The sequence below is a fragment of the Clytia hemisphaerica genome, unplaced genomic scaffold (genome assembly GCF_902728285.1).
Source record: "Clytia hemisphaerica strain Z4C2 unplaced genomic scaffold, Clytia hemisphaerica genome assembly, whole genome shotgun sequence".
NCBI lineage: Eukaryota > Metazoa > Cnidaria > Hydrozoa > Leptothecata > Clytiidae > Clytia > Clytia hemisphaerica.
The window spans coordinates 567,816-584,472 of NW_027103910.1; the positions used below are offsets into that span (position 1 = coordinate 567,816).

At 35.6% G+C, this 16,657-nt stretch overlaps 2 protein-coding genes across 2 annotated transcripts; both read right to left on the reverse strand.

Annotated features, from left to right (window-relative positions):
* Nucleotides 1-283: 283 nt before the first annotated feature.
* Nucleotides 284-14,148, reverse strand: LOC136809193 (uncharacterized; the record flags this gene model as incomplete). The annotated part of the gene is given in 19 exon segments (XM_067065712.1): nucleotides 284-812; nucleotides 3,239-3,388; nucleotides 3,906-4,073; nucleotides 4,807-4,953; nucleotides 5,299-5,453; nucleotides 5,858-6,092; nucleotides 6,951-7,091; nucleotides 7,495-7,632; nucleotides 7,986-8,126; nucleotides 8,660-8,800; nucleotides 9,383-9,520; nucleotides 10,176-10,313; nucleotides 10,871-11,022; nucleotides 11,411-11,636; nucleotides 12,179-12,319; nucleotides 12,649-12,786; nucleotides 13,037-13,180; nucleotides 13,702-13,860; nucleotides 14,005-14,148. Coding segments are annotated over 19 exon segments (2,825 nt in total), but the record flags the coding sequence as incomplete, so codon positions are not given.
* LOC136809196 (threonine aspartase 1-like) lies at nucleotides 1,595-3,169 on the reverse strand. The gene has a single exon (XM_067065714.1). The coding sequence runs from the start codon at nucleotides 3,081-3,083 to the stop codon at nucleotides 1,701-1,703; it is 1,383 nt and encodes a 460-aa protein (XP_066921815.1). The 5' UTR covers nucleotides 3,084-3,169; the 3' UTR covers nucleotides 1,595-1,700.
* Nucleotides 14,149-16,657: the final 2,509 nt, after the last annotated feature.

Genomic DNA, 16,657 nt, shown 5'->3' on the forward strand with positions numbered 1-16,657 from the left:
TTTTTACTGCGGACGTTTTACCCCAGGCGTCCATTTATTTGTTAGGATAAGTGAAAAAAAAACTGGTGAAAACGTTGGTGACTCAAAATCACCGGAAAGTTAAGCCTAATTTATCATAAGATTTCGGGCTTTTCAGAGTTAAATATACGGATGAGTGAATTTTGGCCAAGTTAATTTTCAACTTACAGATGCCTCGAGCAAAGCTTCATGATACAACAGACTTTCTACCCGATACTAAAGCCTCTATCGCAGGTGGCAAAGTACGTCTATTCAAGGGGGCTGTACAGTGTGTCCCAAAAAAGCTGACAGGTTCTTATATGAAGTATGTATGTAAATGTGTATAAAATATTAAGAAATAATATGGTATAAAATAATATGGGTATAAAATGTTTAAAAAAATAATAATGTTCCTCATCTCTAAAAGATTGTAATCGTATAATTTTTTATAAAAAAGTCGGAACAGTTACACGATGGCAAGCGTACACAATGAGATATAGACTAGCAGCTTCTTGACTCAGTTTTTAGATTTATGAAAACCACGCGGCCCGGCAAACCTATGTAGGAAAAAAGTTGACTTCAAATCCTACATAGAGCTATAGCCATCTTCTTCTATATCTCACTGAATATATATCACCGGCGATAACGGTTAAAAAGGTCGCATAGAAAATTGGAATCAGTAAAAATCATGACCCTTAAAATACTTAGAATGTTGGAACAGCTTGAAGTGACGTCATCATCATTCGATCACGTGATAAACCATGACGTTATATTTTGGTCACGTGATTAACCATGACGATTGATTTGGTGTCCATCTGTTATGAAAAAAAAATACATAAAAAGGAATTGTAGAATAGTCGAGACACAAATTGCAAGTGCCTGCAACCAAATTAGTTCAAACTATGACGTTAGAACGCCATAAGCTCAAACTGATTTTCTTGTAAGCGCTTGCAATTTTTCAAAATTCTATCATCTACGTGTAACAGACCGTAGGCTAAACAGCTCGAAGGGCTATTCCATTTTATATCCATACAGGGGGTAGACGAACATTTCCAGAGGGTCTACAGAAAAGGAGTGTTTTTTTTTTATTTTCAAGGAGGCAAAAACTTATTTTAAAGTTTCTACGGGGTTTCAGACTAATTTTAGTTCATCCACCCTTACTTAAAAGGTAGGGAAAGAATTTTTCCTAGGGCTTTATTGAAAATTTTGCCTTTCTCCAGGATGTATCCACAAATTTCAAGAATTTCTTTTTGACCTGAAAATGTCCACCTCTTGTATTGATTTTTAATGGAACAACCCATTGCCTCTCTTTGTGCAAACGTAGAAGATCTCAAAAGCCATCCTATCTAGATTTTTTTATGATTTCAAGTGAAAAAATTGTCAAAAAGCCTCTTTAAGGGTACCAATTTTTTCAAAAATCGAAGAAAGTTTTTCCAAAAAGTCTCTCTAAGGGTCACCTTTTCAGCAAAATTCAGTCCCTCTAGGGGTCGGTAACCCCCCCCCCCCCGGATCTAGAAATGAACGGAAAAGATGATTGAGAGGAATTTCTAACTTTAATAGTTACATGTTATTTTTTTCAAAAAAAAAATGTTCCTGTTAAAAAAAGGGAATATGTACAAGTTTGCACCGTGTACCAAGCCAGCTTTTTATTATGGAAAGATGAAACTTATTACTTCAAGCTTGCTGGGATATCAATTTTAAGATCAAATTGAAAAATGAAAAGCTTTTGTTACAACCCTCTCTTCAGATTTCAAACGGGAAATCATGAAATTTGCCTCCTTCTCACCGGCAGAAATATAGCTCACGCAAAATGAATCAGCCGTGTGAACCAATTGAAAGTCTATCATAGCTTTTCTACCATCTTTGTTTTTACTGAGCGTTACCAATAGCAACCCACATAGCCTCGGTTCCAAGTGATCAGGTACAAGTCTTGAAGAAGTGAAATAATCGTTAATAAAGGAATCTAATTTCAGTATATTCCCAGGATCACGGTACAAGAAATCACACGCGTTCTGAGCAAGGTGTGTCCGTATTATCGCCTCTCCCGTACCAGAACAACATGCGGAAATCGTTGTGTTTTCAGCATATGTAAAGGACCAGCATCCGGCTCCGAAGCTCGTACACGGCCCCAAACGACCAGGTTGCTTCATTGCAAGTCCACCGCTTGAGATTGCAGAAGCGACATTGAAATCATGGTCGACACAAATGACTCCGATAGTGTCACTGATTAAGTCTTCAGTGTCCGAAAAAGAGACATCAATGTCCGAAAAATGCGCAGAACTTATTGGTGGTTTAAGCTCTGTTTGTAAGGTGGAGTTTCGACTTTGGTCATTCACAAACAATCCAGAATGATTCCTCGAATCTTCAAAGGTCTCACTTGACTCATTTGAAATGACATTTTCTTTGGAGGGTAGGCTTTCAGTCGAGTTAATCGGTGATTCCAATCCGTCAACAGCTCTAATAGTTGAGCATTCAAAATCACTAGATAAAGGGTCAAATTTTGATTGTTTGACCGATGAAGATTCGTCAAAGGTTGTTTTTGATCCTTCTCTTGTTCTCTTAAGAGTTTTTCCTCCACTACTTATCGCGTTTAAGCGGTTTTGAAATTTCACAAAATCCTTTTGAGCCTTTGTTGAAACGAGAATTTTATTTTCTATCGTCTTCAAATTCATCTCCATAGCTTTTTTAGCAACGTGATCGCCCACTAACACCATGGGCGGAACTAGCCCTAAATCGTGTCTCTTTTGCTCTCTTAAAACGATCTCAGCAGCTTGAATTGGATTCCAAATTTCTTTTACACATCCGACAGCTGCAAATTTATTTTCGTTAGATTCCATAATGGCGGCCTCGCACTCGACGCTATCATCTTGAGTTAAATTGGAACCAAATCCCGCATTTGTCAATGGACTATTTTCAAGGTGCGAGGTGACAGCTGTAGCAACTTCAATACATGATTTACTCTGGTTCAACAAGTCGACGCCGATTTTGATAGCTTGGTTACAGAGCTCTTTATAAGCGCTACTTTTTGAGTCACTATGGTAACCAGCACCCAAATGTAAACAAAGGAAACCACGCTTCAGTTTCATAATCTTATTTTCTTTCTTTTTAGATACTATTATTATTATTCTAAAAATCAAATGTTTCTTTCAACTTTTAGCTCCGCGGTTTTAAATTTTCAACACAAACTCGAGTTTACTGTACCAAAGGAAAAACACACTCAAATAAAAATAAAAATACTTACTACACTTTCCATTGTGAGCTAATTTGACTCGCCCATTCATTTCGCATTCCGCTTTCTTCAACTGACAACGGTTTGAATAAGTGAGATTATTTGTTCCACAGACTGGGTAATTGAGTGAATCATTGCACTGGATGTCACATTTATTCTTCGCTGAAAATGACAACACAACAAATTATATTTAGCCTGTACTGCTCCTGTATGGTATGTGTTCCACTAATTTTCATTTTTTAAAAGAAAGCTTAAGGGTGACACTTAAAGCGAATTGACTTTAGGAATGTATGGGACTTTTGGCCCCTTGATTGAGGGTAGTTTTTACCAATCTTTTTTTTAATAAATCAATTTTCAGCAACAAAAAAAGGCTATCTTCTCCGAGTAATTTCGCGTCGATTGACCAAAAGATTTTGAAATTGAGCGGCTAAAGAGTATTTATATAGCCTCAAATATTTCTCGTAAGCTCGATTTTCGTAAAAAGTATTTTCGGACCGCGTCACGCAAGTACAAACTACAACTGTATTAAAAGACCGCCTTTCGAATGAATGAGTGGGAACGTCGAATTAGATTTTACCATATATTCGGCCAGAATAAAACGAATAATAAATTAATCATTATCACTTTTTTTTTAACCATAAAAATAGTAGGAGTATCAACCAAAGCGATTTTCACTTACCACAGGTAGCTTGGCATGTTTCTTCATTCACGAAATTGTTGGCGGACCCAGGACAACCGTAACGGCGCATACAACGGTTGAGGTAGTAATCAAAATACCAATAAAATCCTCTGCGTAAACATGAGTATGGATAACTGGTGCGTTCACAATCTCCTTTAGGCTTCTTTCCTGAAAGAGGGTAAAGTACACCTTTAAATATTTTCCAAAGTCGAGATCTTCTAAAAATGGGTCTTTGCAAGGTGACACCATATTGTCTTATTTGCTACAAGTCAAAAACCTTGTAGCTTGGAAAGGAGCGATGACAAAGTGGTCAAAGGCGTCAGCGTCCCAAACCAGTGGCTCGTGGTTCGAATCCCCACTCCTTCCAATGTTCCGTTCTGTTCATAGATAGCAGAGCCGGCTGGCTGCTAACCCCGTGAAAACAATAGAAAGAAAGTCCTAGATTACTGGGCTATCCGTACGTAAAATATTGACTCTTATCTTATTTAAGATTCGTGCTCCTTATATTACCAGTGGTTTTGCAGAGGTCTACGATTCAGACTAGCTGAAAACTTAAAACAATTTCAAATCTACCTGATGAGGTAGCTGAAAATATATATCAACTCCAGACCTAAAAGGACTTGTAGTTTAGACGGCCCACTTTTTGCCCTGCCTATTCAAATTTTGAACTAAAGTGGGCATAAAGTTGGTTGTCTAAAGTCAATGTATAGCCATCTTTTGACGCCAATGCAATGTCTTCTTTCAAACTTTTCCAGCTTTTCCAAGCAATGTTTTTAACTACCAACTGTGTGCCCTCTTTCTGTCTACTCTAACAATTAGAATAGGCAGGGAAAAAAGTGGGCCGTCTAAACTAGAGCTTATTTTTCTATAGTCTACAAGAGAAGAACTCGAAAACACATACCACATTTTCCGTTATGAGCTTTCTTGACCATTCCATTTGAAGTGCATGTTTTGATGGCCAACAGACAAGGGTTTGTGTAGGTGACTTTGTCCGTACCACAAACAAAATCCTCCACTAATCGACAGTGCTTTACACATTGGCTTTGATCTGATAAAAAATATGAAAGAAAGAGAAGAGACTTAGAAACTAGAAATGCACAGTCCTCCTACTGATCTCTTATTAATACCGTGGAAGAAGCTTTTTCCACTATCTTTGATCGAAGTTGCACTCGATTTATTTTGGTGCTAAAGTAAGAAAATAGGGGTGATGTACAACCTCGTTCCCTGCGTATTATTAGCTTTTTTATGGTTACCGATAGCACCGGATTCTCTGACGTCCATCATGAAAGTAAATAAAGTCTGGGTTACGCGGGGACGAGGATGAGCGATGTAGAGAGCAACGATACATGCCACAAACAATTTGAGGCTCAGGTACAATTTCCGTCCATCTTACCAGGATTTCCGAAATAAGTCATTTTAATAACCGGAGCTTTCTTCGTCTTGTCGTTATGGTGAAAGTAAACAATCTCCTTGTCTTGATTATACAAATCTCCATCACGTAATTGATAGCTTCTCGAAGACGGACACCACCCTCGGTACAAGCGTACACTAAAATAGGTTTTAGAAGTATAGAACACTGTGCTATAGTTTAAGATAAACAACTATTTAAGATATAAGCTCCGAGAAAAATTCGTGTACCGTGATTAGTTTTCTCTACCGAAGCATGTTCACAGCCGATCGAGTTTGACGGTTGTTTCCTGAAACACTACCGCTGTAAATTTTTTTCTAACTAGAGTTTTACCTCTACCCTCTTTACCGGTTTTGAGTTAAAGTGGTTGTAATAATTTAGTGTTAAAAACGTCGTCCTCATTGGGACTTACCAGCACTGCGCACTGCACCCTTTATATAAGCCTATTAATTTAGTAACTGATGTTTCCATAGTCCTGACTGGTCAGGACCAGATAAAAAATCCCCGAAAAAAACCACATGACCATAATAAAAATAACACCCACTTGAGATAATACATTCCAGGTTGTCCGTTGAACGTCAATTGATAATCAATCCTGTTGAATCTTATATTTGGTTGTTTGGTTGTCAAGACTCCTTTGACTGATGCCAAACAAGAGGTTGTGGAACCACATACTTTCTTGGTTACAAACACTTTCATGCAACTTCCTTCAGGAAGATTGCCTCTGAATTGATATGGTAAAGCCAGTTGACCTTTGACAATGAATTCCATCTCGACGACTGAAATACAATAGTTATGCTGGTTAAATATAAAATACAGTGTGTCCCGAAAAAAAACGAACAAACTTTTATATAAAGTAAAATCCTCATAATAATTTATAAATTTTATGACTTAGATACTTGATATTTCAATCTTATAGACCTATTCAAGCATCTTTGGAATCAAAATATCTATTGATTGAACAGATAATTGTAATCTCATTTCAATTATTCAAAACCCAGTTTAGATAATGAATTTTCAGGATTTTACTTTATATTAAAATTTGCCTTCTTTTTTGGGACAATGTATTTTGAAGAATTTAAACGTAATTTAATTCACACAGAAAAAAAGCAAACAAAAATTGAAGTAGCGTCTGAAATTATCATTTTTCAGAACAAATTAAAAATCTAAGTATGGAATATCCGAAAAATTAACAAGGAGAGATGGCCGAGTGGTTCATAAGACATATTCCGCGACAAACCAGGGATTCCCGATATAGGTTCTCTCTTCTTCAAATTTTATGTTTGGCCGTGGCCCCCATGAAAAGAATCAAAGGACTGTATGAAAGTTCGTCATAAAAGTTATAAAACATCAACTCTTTCTCCCCAAAAAGGCTAAGGGGAGGGGGTGTAATACAGTGGTCAAAGCAAGGGTTTTCATCTGAGACGGAAAATGTATTTGACACAGCAAATTAGCACATGTTCTTAAATTTCAGGGAAAATCAAAATATACCAGCCGCATTCTTTTTTCATCATTCAACATATTCTTAAATTTCGGTTAATTGTGCAGCATTTTGGATACGGAAGAGTCTCTATCTTTGTATCCTGACGGAAGAACTTTTAACACTGGGCTTATATCTTCAGCACAACGGAACTTACCACATCGACCGGGCGATTGTTTGCGAAGGTTTCGGTCATGGTAACATCTTTGTTTATTTAATTCGCATTCGTTGACATAAGTCTTCCCGTCTGAACCACAAACGTAATCAATATTTCTTGGACACTTTTCAGAACAGGTACCTAAGTATTTTGGAAAGATTGTAATAACAGCCTTCAATTACAGACAAATCATTAGAGGGTATAACAATCTTTTGACCCGAAGGCCTCGTGGGTATTCAAAATCAATGCTGGAATGTGTTGGTTTCACTGCAAATCAAGCAAAACTTGCCATAACAATCTTTATATTATCGATATAGCTTCTCAGATACAGAAACGGCTGAAAACAAATCGAGCACACACGGGGAGCACAAATTTGTTCAAAATAAGGAAATTCGAGTTTTGGAGTAAGTTTTATATGAGGCATTGTAACTGAAGGAACCAGAAAATTTGAGTTAATGTGACATTCGAGTTATAGAGGTTCGAGTTAAAGAGACTCCATTGAACCATAAAATAATCCACATGCACGTTTACAGACACTACTTACCGCAACGTCCCCAATGTTTGAATTTGACGTTTGAATCATGACAATGTGCAATGGATAGAAGACAGTTGTTATCGTATGTTCGACCGTTGGAAGCGCAACGTGGGTCGTATTCGAACGTGCATGCGCTCTTGCAATTCCCTAATATGTAAACAAAATAGAAGTTACGGGCTTGAACTGGCTTGAAGACAAGCAATCTATACGTACGAAAGCCAAAGCTAAACCGACGTTTGCGATGACTCAATCAATGACGCGATATTCTCGAAGCTCGTGTCAAATTTTTGGTCTCTGAAGATGATGCTGAATCAATTAGGCCATTAATCTAAATTGCAATTCGTAAATTATACGTCGTAAATAATTGCATATTCAACCTCTTAATAACAACGTTAGCAACAACATAACGTTGAAGCAGCCTTATCTTATTCACCGTTGCTTTGGTTAGCTTCGGATTAACAATAATGTTTGACATGCACTTCAAACATTCAATAACTTACGACATTGTCCATTGTATTTTTTTCTGATATGAGTTTTGGTGAGACAACTTTCTCTCTTTAAATGGCATTCACTATGATACGTTTTCTGGTTTGACCCACAAACACTCACACCTCCGTTCCTGCATGGAGGACCACACTTGTCTAAATAGGATGAAATGAATAGTCTATTTTAAAAATTCATTCCATTGAGAGGCAGTTAAAACATTAAACGATATTTGAGAACACTAAAGGAAAAAATACTAAAAAGCCAGTTTCTTTAATTCTGACGAGAAATGAATGACATGTGATCCAAACCGTTAACTAAGGCAAATAAAGGCACGATAGGTGTGCTATCAAGTCGATAAGCATGCATCGGACCCGAACCCTTAACCTTCTGATCAAAAGTTAAGTGCGCTAGCTAATGTACTCCACCACCGCCCCCTTTAATATTCTGCATTAGAAAAAGAGGGTTGAGATTTTATATCTTATTTGAATTTGTTGAGTCAAACGCAAAACAGGGGAATACTCTCTGCTTGAAACTTGCAAGAAACCAAGGATAAGGAACTACAGTTACATATAGAGACAACTAAATACTCAGAAAAAAAAGGAGTTTACTGAGTTTGCAACTCGGATCTTAAATAAAAAGAAGTAAGATAGCTTGAAGGAAATACCCAAAAAGGCGTAAAATAACTTACGGCATTGACCATTGTATTGTTTCCTGATGTGAGTTTTGGTAAGACAACTTTCTCTTTTCAAATGGCATTCACTTTGATATGTTTTCTGATTTGATCCACAAACACTCGAATCTCCGTTCCTGCATGGAGAACCACACTTTTCTGAAAAAACAAAAACAAAAAAAAACTCTTTCTACTGATACTGACTGATAAGACATTTTACAGTGACGAACTTCCGAAGTCCATTCGTCTAAATATCCATTTTATGCCAAATCTAATTTTTTTGTTTAATTTTTTCAACAAAATTGTTCAAATTGTAACAGACAAAAATGAAAATAAAAAAATGATGTTAAGAAGAAAATTAACTGAAGTACTTATTCTTTGGTGCCAGAAATTTCTTTTTTTGAGAATTTTTGTAAATATTTTGCTCATATCTATAGTTTTTTTACATTGTAATATAATAAAGAGTTGACAATATCGTTGTTTCAAACTCAGAGTTTCATTGTGCTCAGGCACCAATCATCAGTGAAATCTAGTGTTCCCATTATCTTTACAACGGCATATAAAGCTGTTAGGTGTACAATTTTCATAAAGTACAAAATACCCTATTCAGGATTTTCATATTAAAAAGAGCACAGAGTCGTAAATCCAATTCAAATTGTATTAAAAGTTATTCTTGTCTCCAGATGTCTCTATTTGTAATTTAACACACAGAAAGGAACATTTGAAAATTCAAAATCTTACTGCATTTTCCATTGTAATTTTTTGTGACACTTAGTCTCTCTTGACAGGATGATCTCCTTAAATGGCAATCGGACTGGTAAGTCTTTTGATCAGATCCACAAACAGGTCTGTCGATATTTCGACATTTTGGTCCACATTCTGAAAGATGACGTTAGAGGATTGATGATGTATCCTAGACTACGCCATATCTTACCTTGTTTCAAGTTTAAAACTCTTACTCTTCGGGATACGTGCATGCGCGGAGGTATTAGTGAAAAATTGGAGAAGCTATAGGATAAATATTGAAATATGTTTTCAATTCAAACGATACAACTTAAGAAAAGTGTATGTATGTACCTAAAACGCTACTAGTAGAAGATCGGATGCGAGTTTTCAAGGGGCAAATTGCGTTTAATGTGTATCTATCAGCGAGTCAATGCAATTATACATGACATTTGACGTCATCCGACTCTTGTTTAATTTAAGCCTTCCATTCATCATTTTGCGCAAGGCTTGTTGGGTGTGTTCATGATAATGCATTATTGCAATGTCTTCCACAAACCCAACAGCTGATTGGATGAAAGTGACACTGACAACTACCACTTGTGAATGTTTGCGCTTTTGTTTTAAAACTAATAACTGCCCTTTGGAAATACATTTACACCTATGTAGATTTAAATAAATTTAAAGGTTTGGATAATTATTCTGTTTGCAAGTATTGACCGATTTTACGCTCTTAAAACCGATCAGCAATATTGGGTGATGTAATTTCAGAAGACATTACAGTGGTGCATATAATACACATCCATCTTACCACATCTTCCAACATGTTTGGTGTAGATCCTTCTCTTTTTGTGACAACTCTGCTTCATCATGTGACATTCACTCTGGTAATCACGCCCATCTGAACCACAGATGCCAATGTCTGCATAACAAGGTGGCCCACATTCATCTAGTTAAAGAAAAGTGTTTTATTGACACAGACTTTTGACGTTGATCCTACAGACTTCTTATAAAAAACAATAGAAGGAGCTTCTTAATCCCTATCTGAACCAAAATAATGCACAATCTTTAAAAGTAGACCACAGTTTAGTGGGGGCAATTTATTCAATCAAGACCATTCTCTGATCTCCTCGCTTCCTGCACTGATAGTTGTTTGATTTAACTAACCAGATTGCATGTACCAAACTGTGGTCTACTGTCTTGTAAAAATTGGACATTATTTTGCTTCAATTACTTGACAAAAAGATAGAGAATCTGTGTCTAGTGTTTTTATAAAATATCTGTGGTCAATCCTAACAGGTAAGCTCTAACACATTCTCCCTTCTTTTCCATTTTCCTCCATCCCCCTTTAACTGTTTTATAAGGATTGAAAGGTAATAGGTAGTAGGCTTTTAATATCGATTTATGACATAATTTCGAACTTGGAAGCCATTCTCACTTAAACGTCAGGGTTGAAAGAGACAAACAGACTTAATCAATAAGTGTTTTAAATTTAGAAGTACTAACTGTATCCAACATAATCCATTTCAATTTTCAGATTTTTCTTGGTTGAAGACCCTCTTGGTAATTGGAATTGCACAAGGAATTTATTTTTGAGGTCACCCTTGCGTACACCTTTGTTTGCTCCACTGCCACACCATCCAACATTGATGTGCGCACTGAAATGATATAATTGCCATACCAAAGTTATTACATTTAGGCACTCTCTAATTCGAATTTTTCAAGGAAAATTGGATTTTCATCAAATAAGGTAGCATATATCGAATATAGAGCATTGCTTATGAGAGTTTCTTGTTGACAGTGACTTTCAATACTATCGACTGGTAGAGCGTATCTAGTAATAAAACGTCTGATTAGAGAGTGTCAATAGTCTTGTACTGGTGCAAAGACTAATGCAGGGATTTGACATTAACTCTGGTCAAACCAAACCCAATCAATCAGGTAAGACCTTGCTAGGGATAAAGCGCAATGCTTTACCTTAACCAGAAAGAAGCTTTTAAGTATAAAGCAAGTCTATTGTTAAGTATATTAAAAGACCCTACTCACGTGACATAATAATCTCCTTCTCCACCTTTGCCATCAACTTTAAAGTATACTTTCCCATCTTTGATTTGGATGTTTCTCATGAGTAAAGATCCTCTTTGAGGTATCTGACAATCGTTGCATTGGATTGCATCTTGCACCAAGAGACGAACACAGCTGTTCTTGGTGAGGGCCTTGAAGTAACCATATTTCGGAAGCACCAACTGACCCTCAACAGAAAACTTTTGGACTAAAAGATAATCAAAAAAGGGAAAAGTTAGTTGGCTAGGCCTTTAAGATATCAAGTAATAGAAGAGCAGCAAACTTCCTATTCATGATATGCACCACTGGAGAGTCTTCTGAGAAATTTTCCACCCAATACGTCACTTAAACAATAGAAAAATTGACTTCAATCACAGAGACATAACAGTAATACATAACCATTTATTTCAAATTTTGCAGCAGTCGTGGCAAAATGTCCTATCTCGAATTAATGTCTGAGAAAAGTGACATTTTTCTCCCTTTGCTAACTTAATATTTTGAGTTTGCCCCTTTTCTTTTGTAGATATTTGCTTTTTCACTACAAAGAAAGGGTTAAACTCAATTTTCAAAGTTACAGTAGTAAAGGAAAAAAGATTTCAGTTTTCGAAGATACTAATTTTTAAAGTATACAATTTTGACACGATGGCAGCAATTTGTCTTTGCATTATGTTTTCTTTCCGTTCTTTTAAGGTTGTACAAAGAATCGAATTCTTAAAATTAAATTTTTAAAGAAGATTAGGAAAAACTTACAACAAGAGCCACGGAATTTGATTCTTAAATCTTTATTAACAAAACATTTTTCTTTCTTTAATTCACATTCATTTTGATATGTTTTGCCATCAGAACCACAAACCAGAGACTTCTTCTTTGAACATGTATCAGGACAAGTTCCTGGAAGAAAAAAGTATTATTTGTTATTGAGAAACCAAAAAATAGCCCCAAGATATATCTGGACAAAACCAAGCATTTTTTAAGGATACATGGCAAGACAGCAGAATTAAAAGAATCCTTCAAAATAAAAGCTCAAATCAACAAAAAATATACAATCTAAAAGTCCCATTCTTTTACCAAAACTTCAACTAAAAGAAACAAGATGTCCTGATTACAGTGCAAATTTAAATAAATCTGCTTATTAAGAGTAGAGGAGAGTTTTATATAACTTTGGATGATCAACATTAAAACTACTAAAATGTTAGATTATTAAGGAAAAAGACTATTACCACAAGCGCCGATGTGTTTCAATTTGATCCCTGGATTATTGCATGTTACGATAGAAAGTAAACATTCATTTGAATAGGTTCTTCCGTCAGAACCGCAGACATGTTTGTACTCATAATTGCAGGCTTTGTCACATTTTCCTAAAATGAAATATCAGTGATATAACATAAAATAAAATATAAAATATATAAAGCCAATTAAGTTTTGAAACAAATTAGGTTTTCATTGGGATGAATTAGGGTCAATTTTTAAAGAATTTTAAGTTAAAATAAGCAATTCAATTGGAAGAATTTTTCAGTTAAAACTGTTTGACCTGAGAGGACCTACTGGAAGTCAACCTAAAGAATTAAACATCTACTCCATATTTACAGAAGAGTGTAAAAAACATACTGCAATCTCCAGCGTGCCTCTGTTTGAGTTTTCTATTGTGACATTGAGCCTTTTGGAAAGAACATGTGCCGTAATAGGTGATTCCATCTGTACCGCATATGGTTTTCTTGTCGTTATAATCACAACGATCACACAATGAGCCACCTGGAACAGAAACAATTCATTTTGTTCCAATTTCAATGTCATATCTGGGCAGGGGATATATTTCAATTTTTTTTTCATGGTAAGAACTATGTAAAAACTATAAAGCATGTACTCCATCAATCTACCAACTGCTGCCAAGATAAGCAACAGACTGGAAGATTTCCTTCTCTATAATCTATATCCCTTTTTTCAAAATCAAGAATTAAACAGCCCAGCTGTGCCCAGATTTGTCAACACACTTTACCAATATTATTGTTGTCTATTAAATTTTGTTATAAAATCTAATTTGGATATGGTTAAATCATGATGGGCATGAAAAGTGTTCCAAAAAAAAGTGTCATTTTGATAAAACTAATATATTCTATCTTTTATTTTTAATCAAAATGCTATGGCCCCTGATACACAACTACTCTTATCAAGTTTAGATAATCATTTGTAAATCTAATATTATAATCAACAAGCTTCCATTTTTTTTTCAAATCTTTTTACAAAACAAAACAAGACACAGCCTTTAATCTCACCTTTATTCTTGCATTTGCCATAATGAACAAGCACATTGTTGGTCTTATAAAGACAATTGTTGACATCTAGCATGCATTTATTGGAATAAGTCTGTCCATCAGATCCACAAACAGGTTGATAAGTGAGGGGACAATATTGTCGACAGGATCTTCCTGTGTCTAAAATGAACCAAAAATGGAGATTTAAACTGACTCTAAAGGATATTTTCAGATAAATTACTAAAAGTAACACTGCTCAGGCAAGCAATACCTTTAAAAGAAAAGCCTTTTATTAAAAAAAAGAATCATCCAATGAAAGTTTACCACATGGTCCATGGTATGCCAGGGTGACTGTATCCCCACTTCTGCAACGTTCTTGAAGAAGGTAGCACATGTTGCGGTAGTCCTTCCCATCTGTGCCACAGACAACTTGCTTTGTCCAAGGACAAAGAAGATTCGGCTTGCATTCTAAAAGAAGGATAGTTTTTAATTTAGTACAAAACACAGGAGGGTGATGAAACATTGTTTGCATGAAATTATAAAAATCTTCCATCTAGTTAAATACTATCTGTGTCATTCTATATTAAAAAGATGTATTATTTTCGTTTTAAAAATAAAAAGTATTATCTTGGTTTAAAAACATACATATTCAAACAATATTGAATTACACTATCCCAATACTATCTCTGTTTAAAGATATAACATACATACTATATATTCAATTCAAAATTTCAATTCAATACTTATTTATTCGCCTGCATATCATTAAAAATTTACATATTTAAGTTTGTATAAATTAGGGGAGGGGATGCAGGCCAGGGCCCGGTTGTTCAAAAGTTGATTAGATTAACTCCCGATTAGCGCTAATCGCGATTAGATTTCGATTAGTTAATCCCGGCGATTAACTTCCGTTGTTCGAGCGTCAGATTAACTAATCGTGGACATTTTGCCTGTGTTTTCAAAAATCTCAATCTTGACGTCACTTTTCGAATGTTTTGAAAACATTCGAAAATCTTTTTTTGTTCAAATTTCTCACTTCAATGCAGTGACTTCACTTTTTTTGTTGGAAAAAGTCTCTTAATCCTCGTTAATCCTGGGTCAGAGCAGGTTTGAAATTTGGCCAATTTAAACGGGATTTAATCCAGATTTAAGCCTAATTTTTTTCGAACAACCGACGGTTCTGCGTTAATCGGCGCTAATCGAGATTTAATCGAGAATTAAGCTAATCGGCCACTAATCCACTTTTGAACAACCGGGCCCAGGAGTCTATCCAATAGACGTTTCGGTCTAATCATATATACTATGTTAACTAAACATGATATCATGATAAGCCTTTTGAAATAATACCATCCAGTGCTTTTATATAAGATGGTAGTTTGGATTGGATTGTCTCGCTAATCTGAAAGTTTTGGGAAAAGGTGCAAAACTTGGGAGCCTCGTGTTTTAAGCTTGCCTGTCCTTGCTTGCTGATGAGAAGGAATTCCCCAGTAATCAATATGAACAAAAAAAAGTTAATTGCCAACTCCTGAGCAATGAGCAACATTTTCGTTTTTGTGGTCAAAGGAGTGCGATTCAATAATTGAAGTAAAGATGGTGGATGAAGCAAAGGATGAAATGGATGAAATTGGATAAAAACGCAACAGTTTTGCGACTTTCCGACTTAAAAGATTTGGAAAAATAAGAAAAATTATCAGTCTGTTGGACGAAGCAAACACAAGTTATTTGTGATCCCAGCTTTAGTTATCCAATAGACTGTTATGTGCTTCTAAAGGACTATGAAGTACAAAGTCCAAATTATGTGTTTCCATAAATTTTGTATGAAGAGTTAGCGCTTTACTGATTGGATGTAAAACTCTCATCCTAATTCTAAGACGGTGTCAATCAAACAAATCAAACGCCGAATCAATTGAACACAATCAGTATAGATTTTTAAACTCTTATATCAAGATTACAGGATTTGGAGTGCAGGACAATTTTACTTTCGTTTTCAGTGGTTTCATTTTCGATTTCAACCCAACATCTTAGCAAGGGGATGCTTGCCCATAGTTACAGGGGTTTGTGCAAAAAACTAAACATAGAAAATTTTCTAAATCCCTCATTTCAATTAAAGCAAAAAAAAATAAACTTTTCCATGTTTCACTTTTTTGCACCAATTCTTCAACAAGAAAATGTTTGAGATTTTCAAAGTCCTTCTTACATTCAATGATTTTTACGGCACTTTGTTGACAATCTACCTCTCACATTAAATTTCCCCTTTATTGGAGAATTGAAGATGAGAAATTTTCTACACCTTAGGATCACGGATTGATGAAACAAATAAAAAAGGGGTGTTATCAAGGGTGAGATTTTACAGCCACCCGTCTGCTGGGCAAGGCACTGAAAGGCCACGGGTGCCAAAAGGAAGGGTCGTGTGAAATGTGGCAATCTTATTGGTCGAAATTAAATAGATAGTCCGCAAATGAGCGCCAAGAAGCAATCAGTAGAAGAGACCAGTTTCGTTTTTGTTGCAGATTTCGATATAAACTTCTCACAGGGAGTATTATACTTAGTACTTATGCACACGCTCTTATCTTTTTTTTCCGATGGCGCACTTTAAAGGAGTGGGCCAACTAAATTGAACATAATGGTAGATCAATTGATAGAGTGCGAACTCGTCAGGATTTTTGGCACAGAACAAGGAAGAATTCACCAAAATGAACTTCAATGTACAATTACCTTTAATCATTCAAATATTTTCATTCTTTTTTTAAAAATAAATAACAAATAAAAAAAACTACATCTAAATATCTCTTTTCTTTCCAAAGACTGCCAAAGATATTGATGCTTTTCTATACTATGTCAAGGTGAAAACAAGACTTAGCACTGACTTACGACACTGGAAAATTCTTGACCCACATGGAAATAAATGGCTGTTTCTAATAAACTGGTTCATCTTTTCAATTGCGTTTTTTTATAAGCCAAAGTTCAACAGTCATCG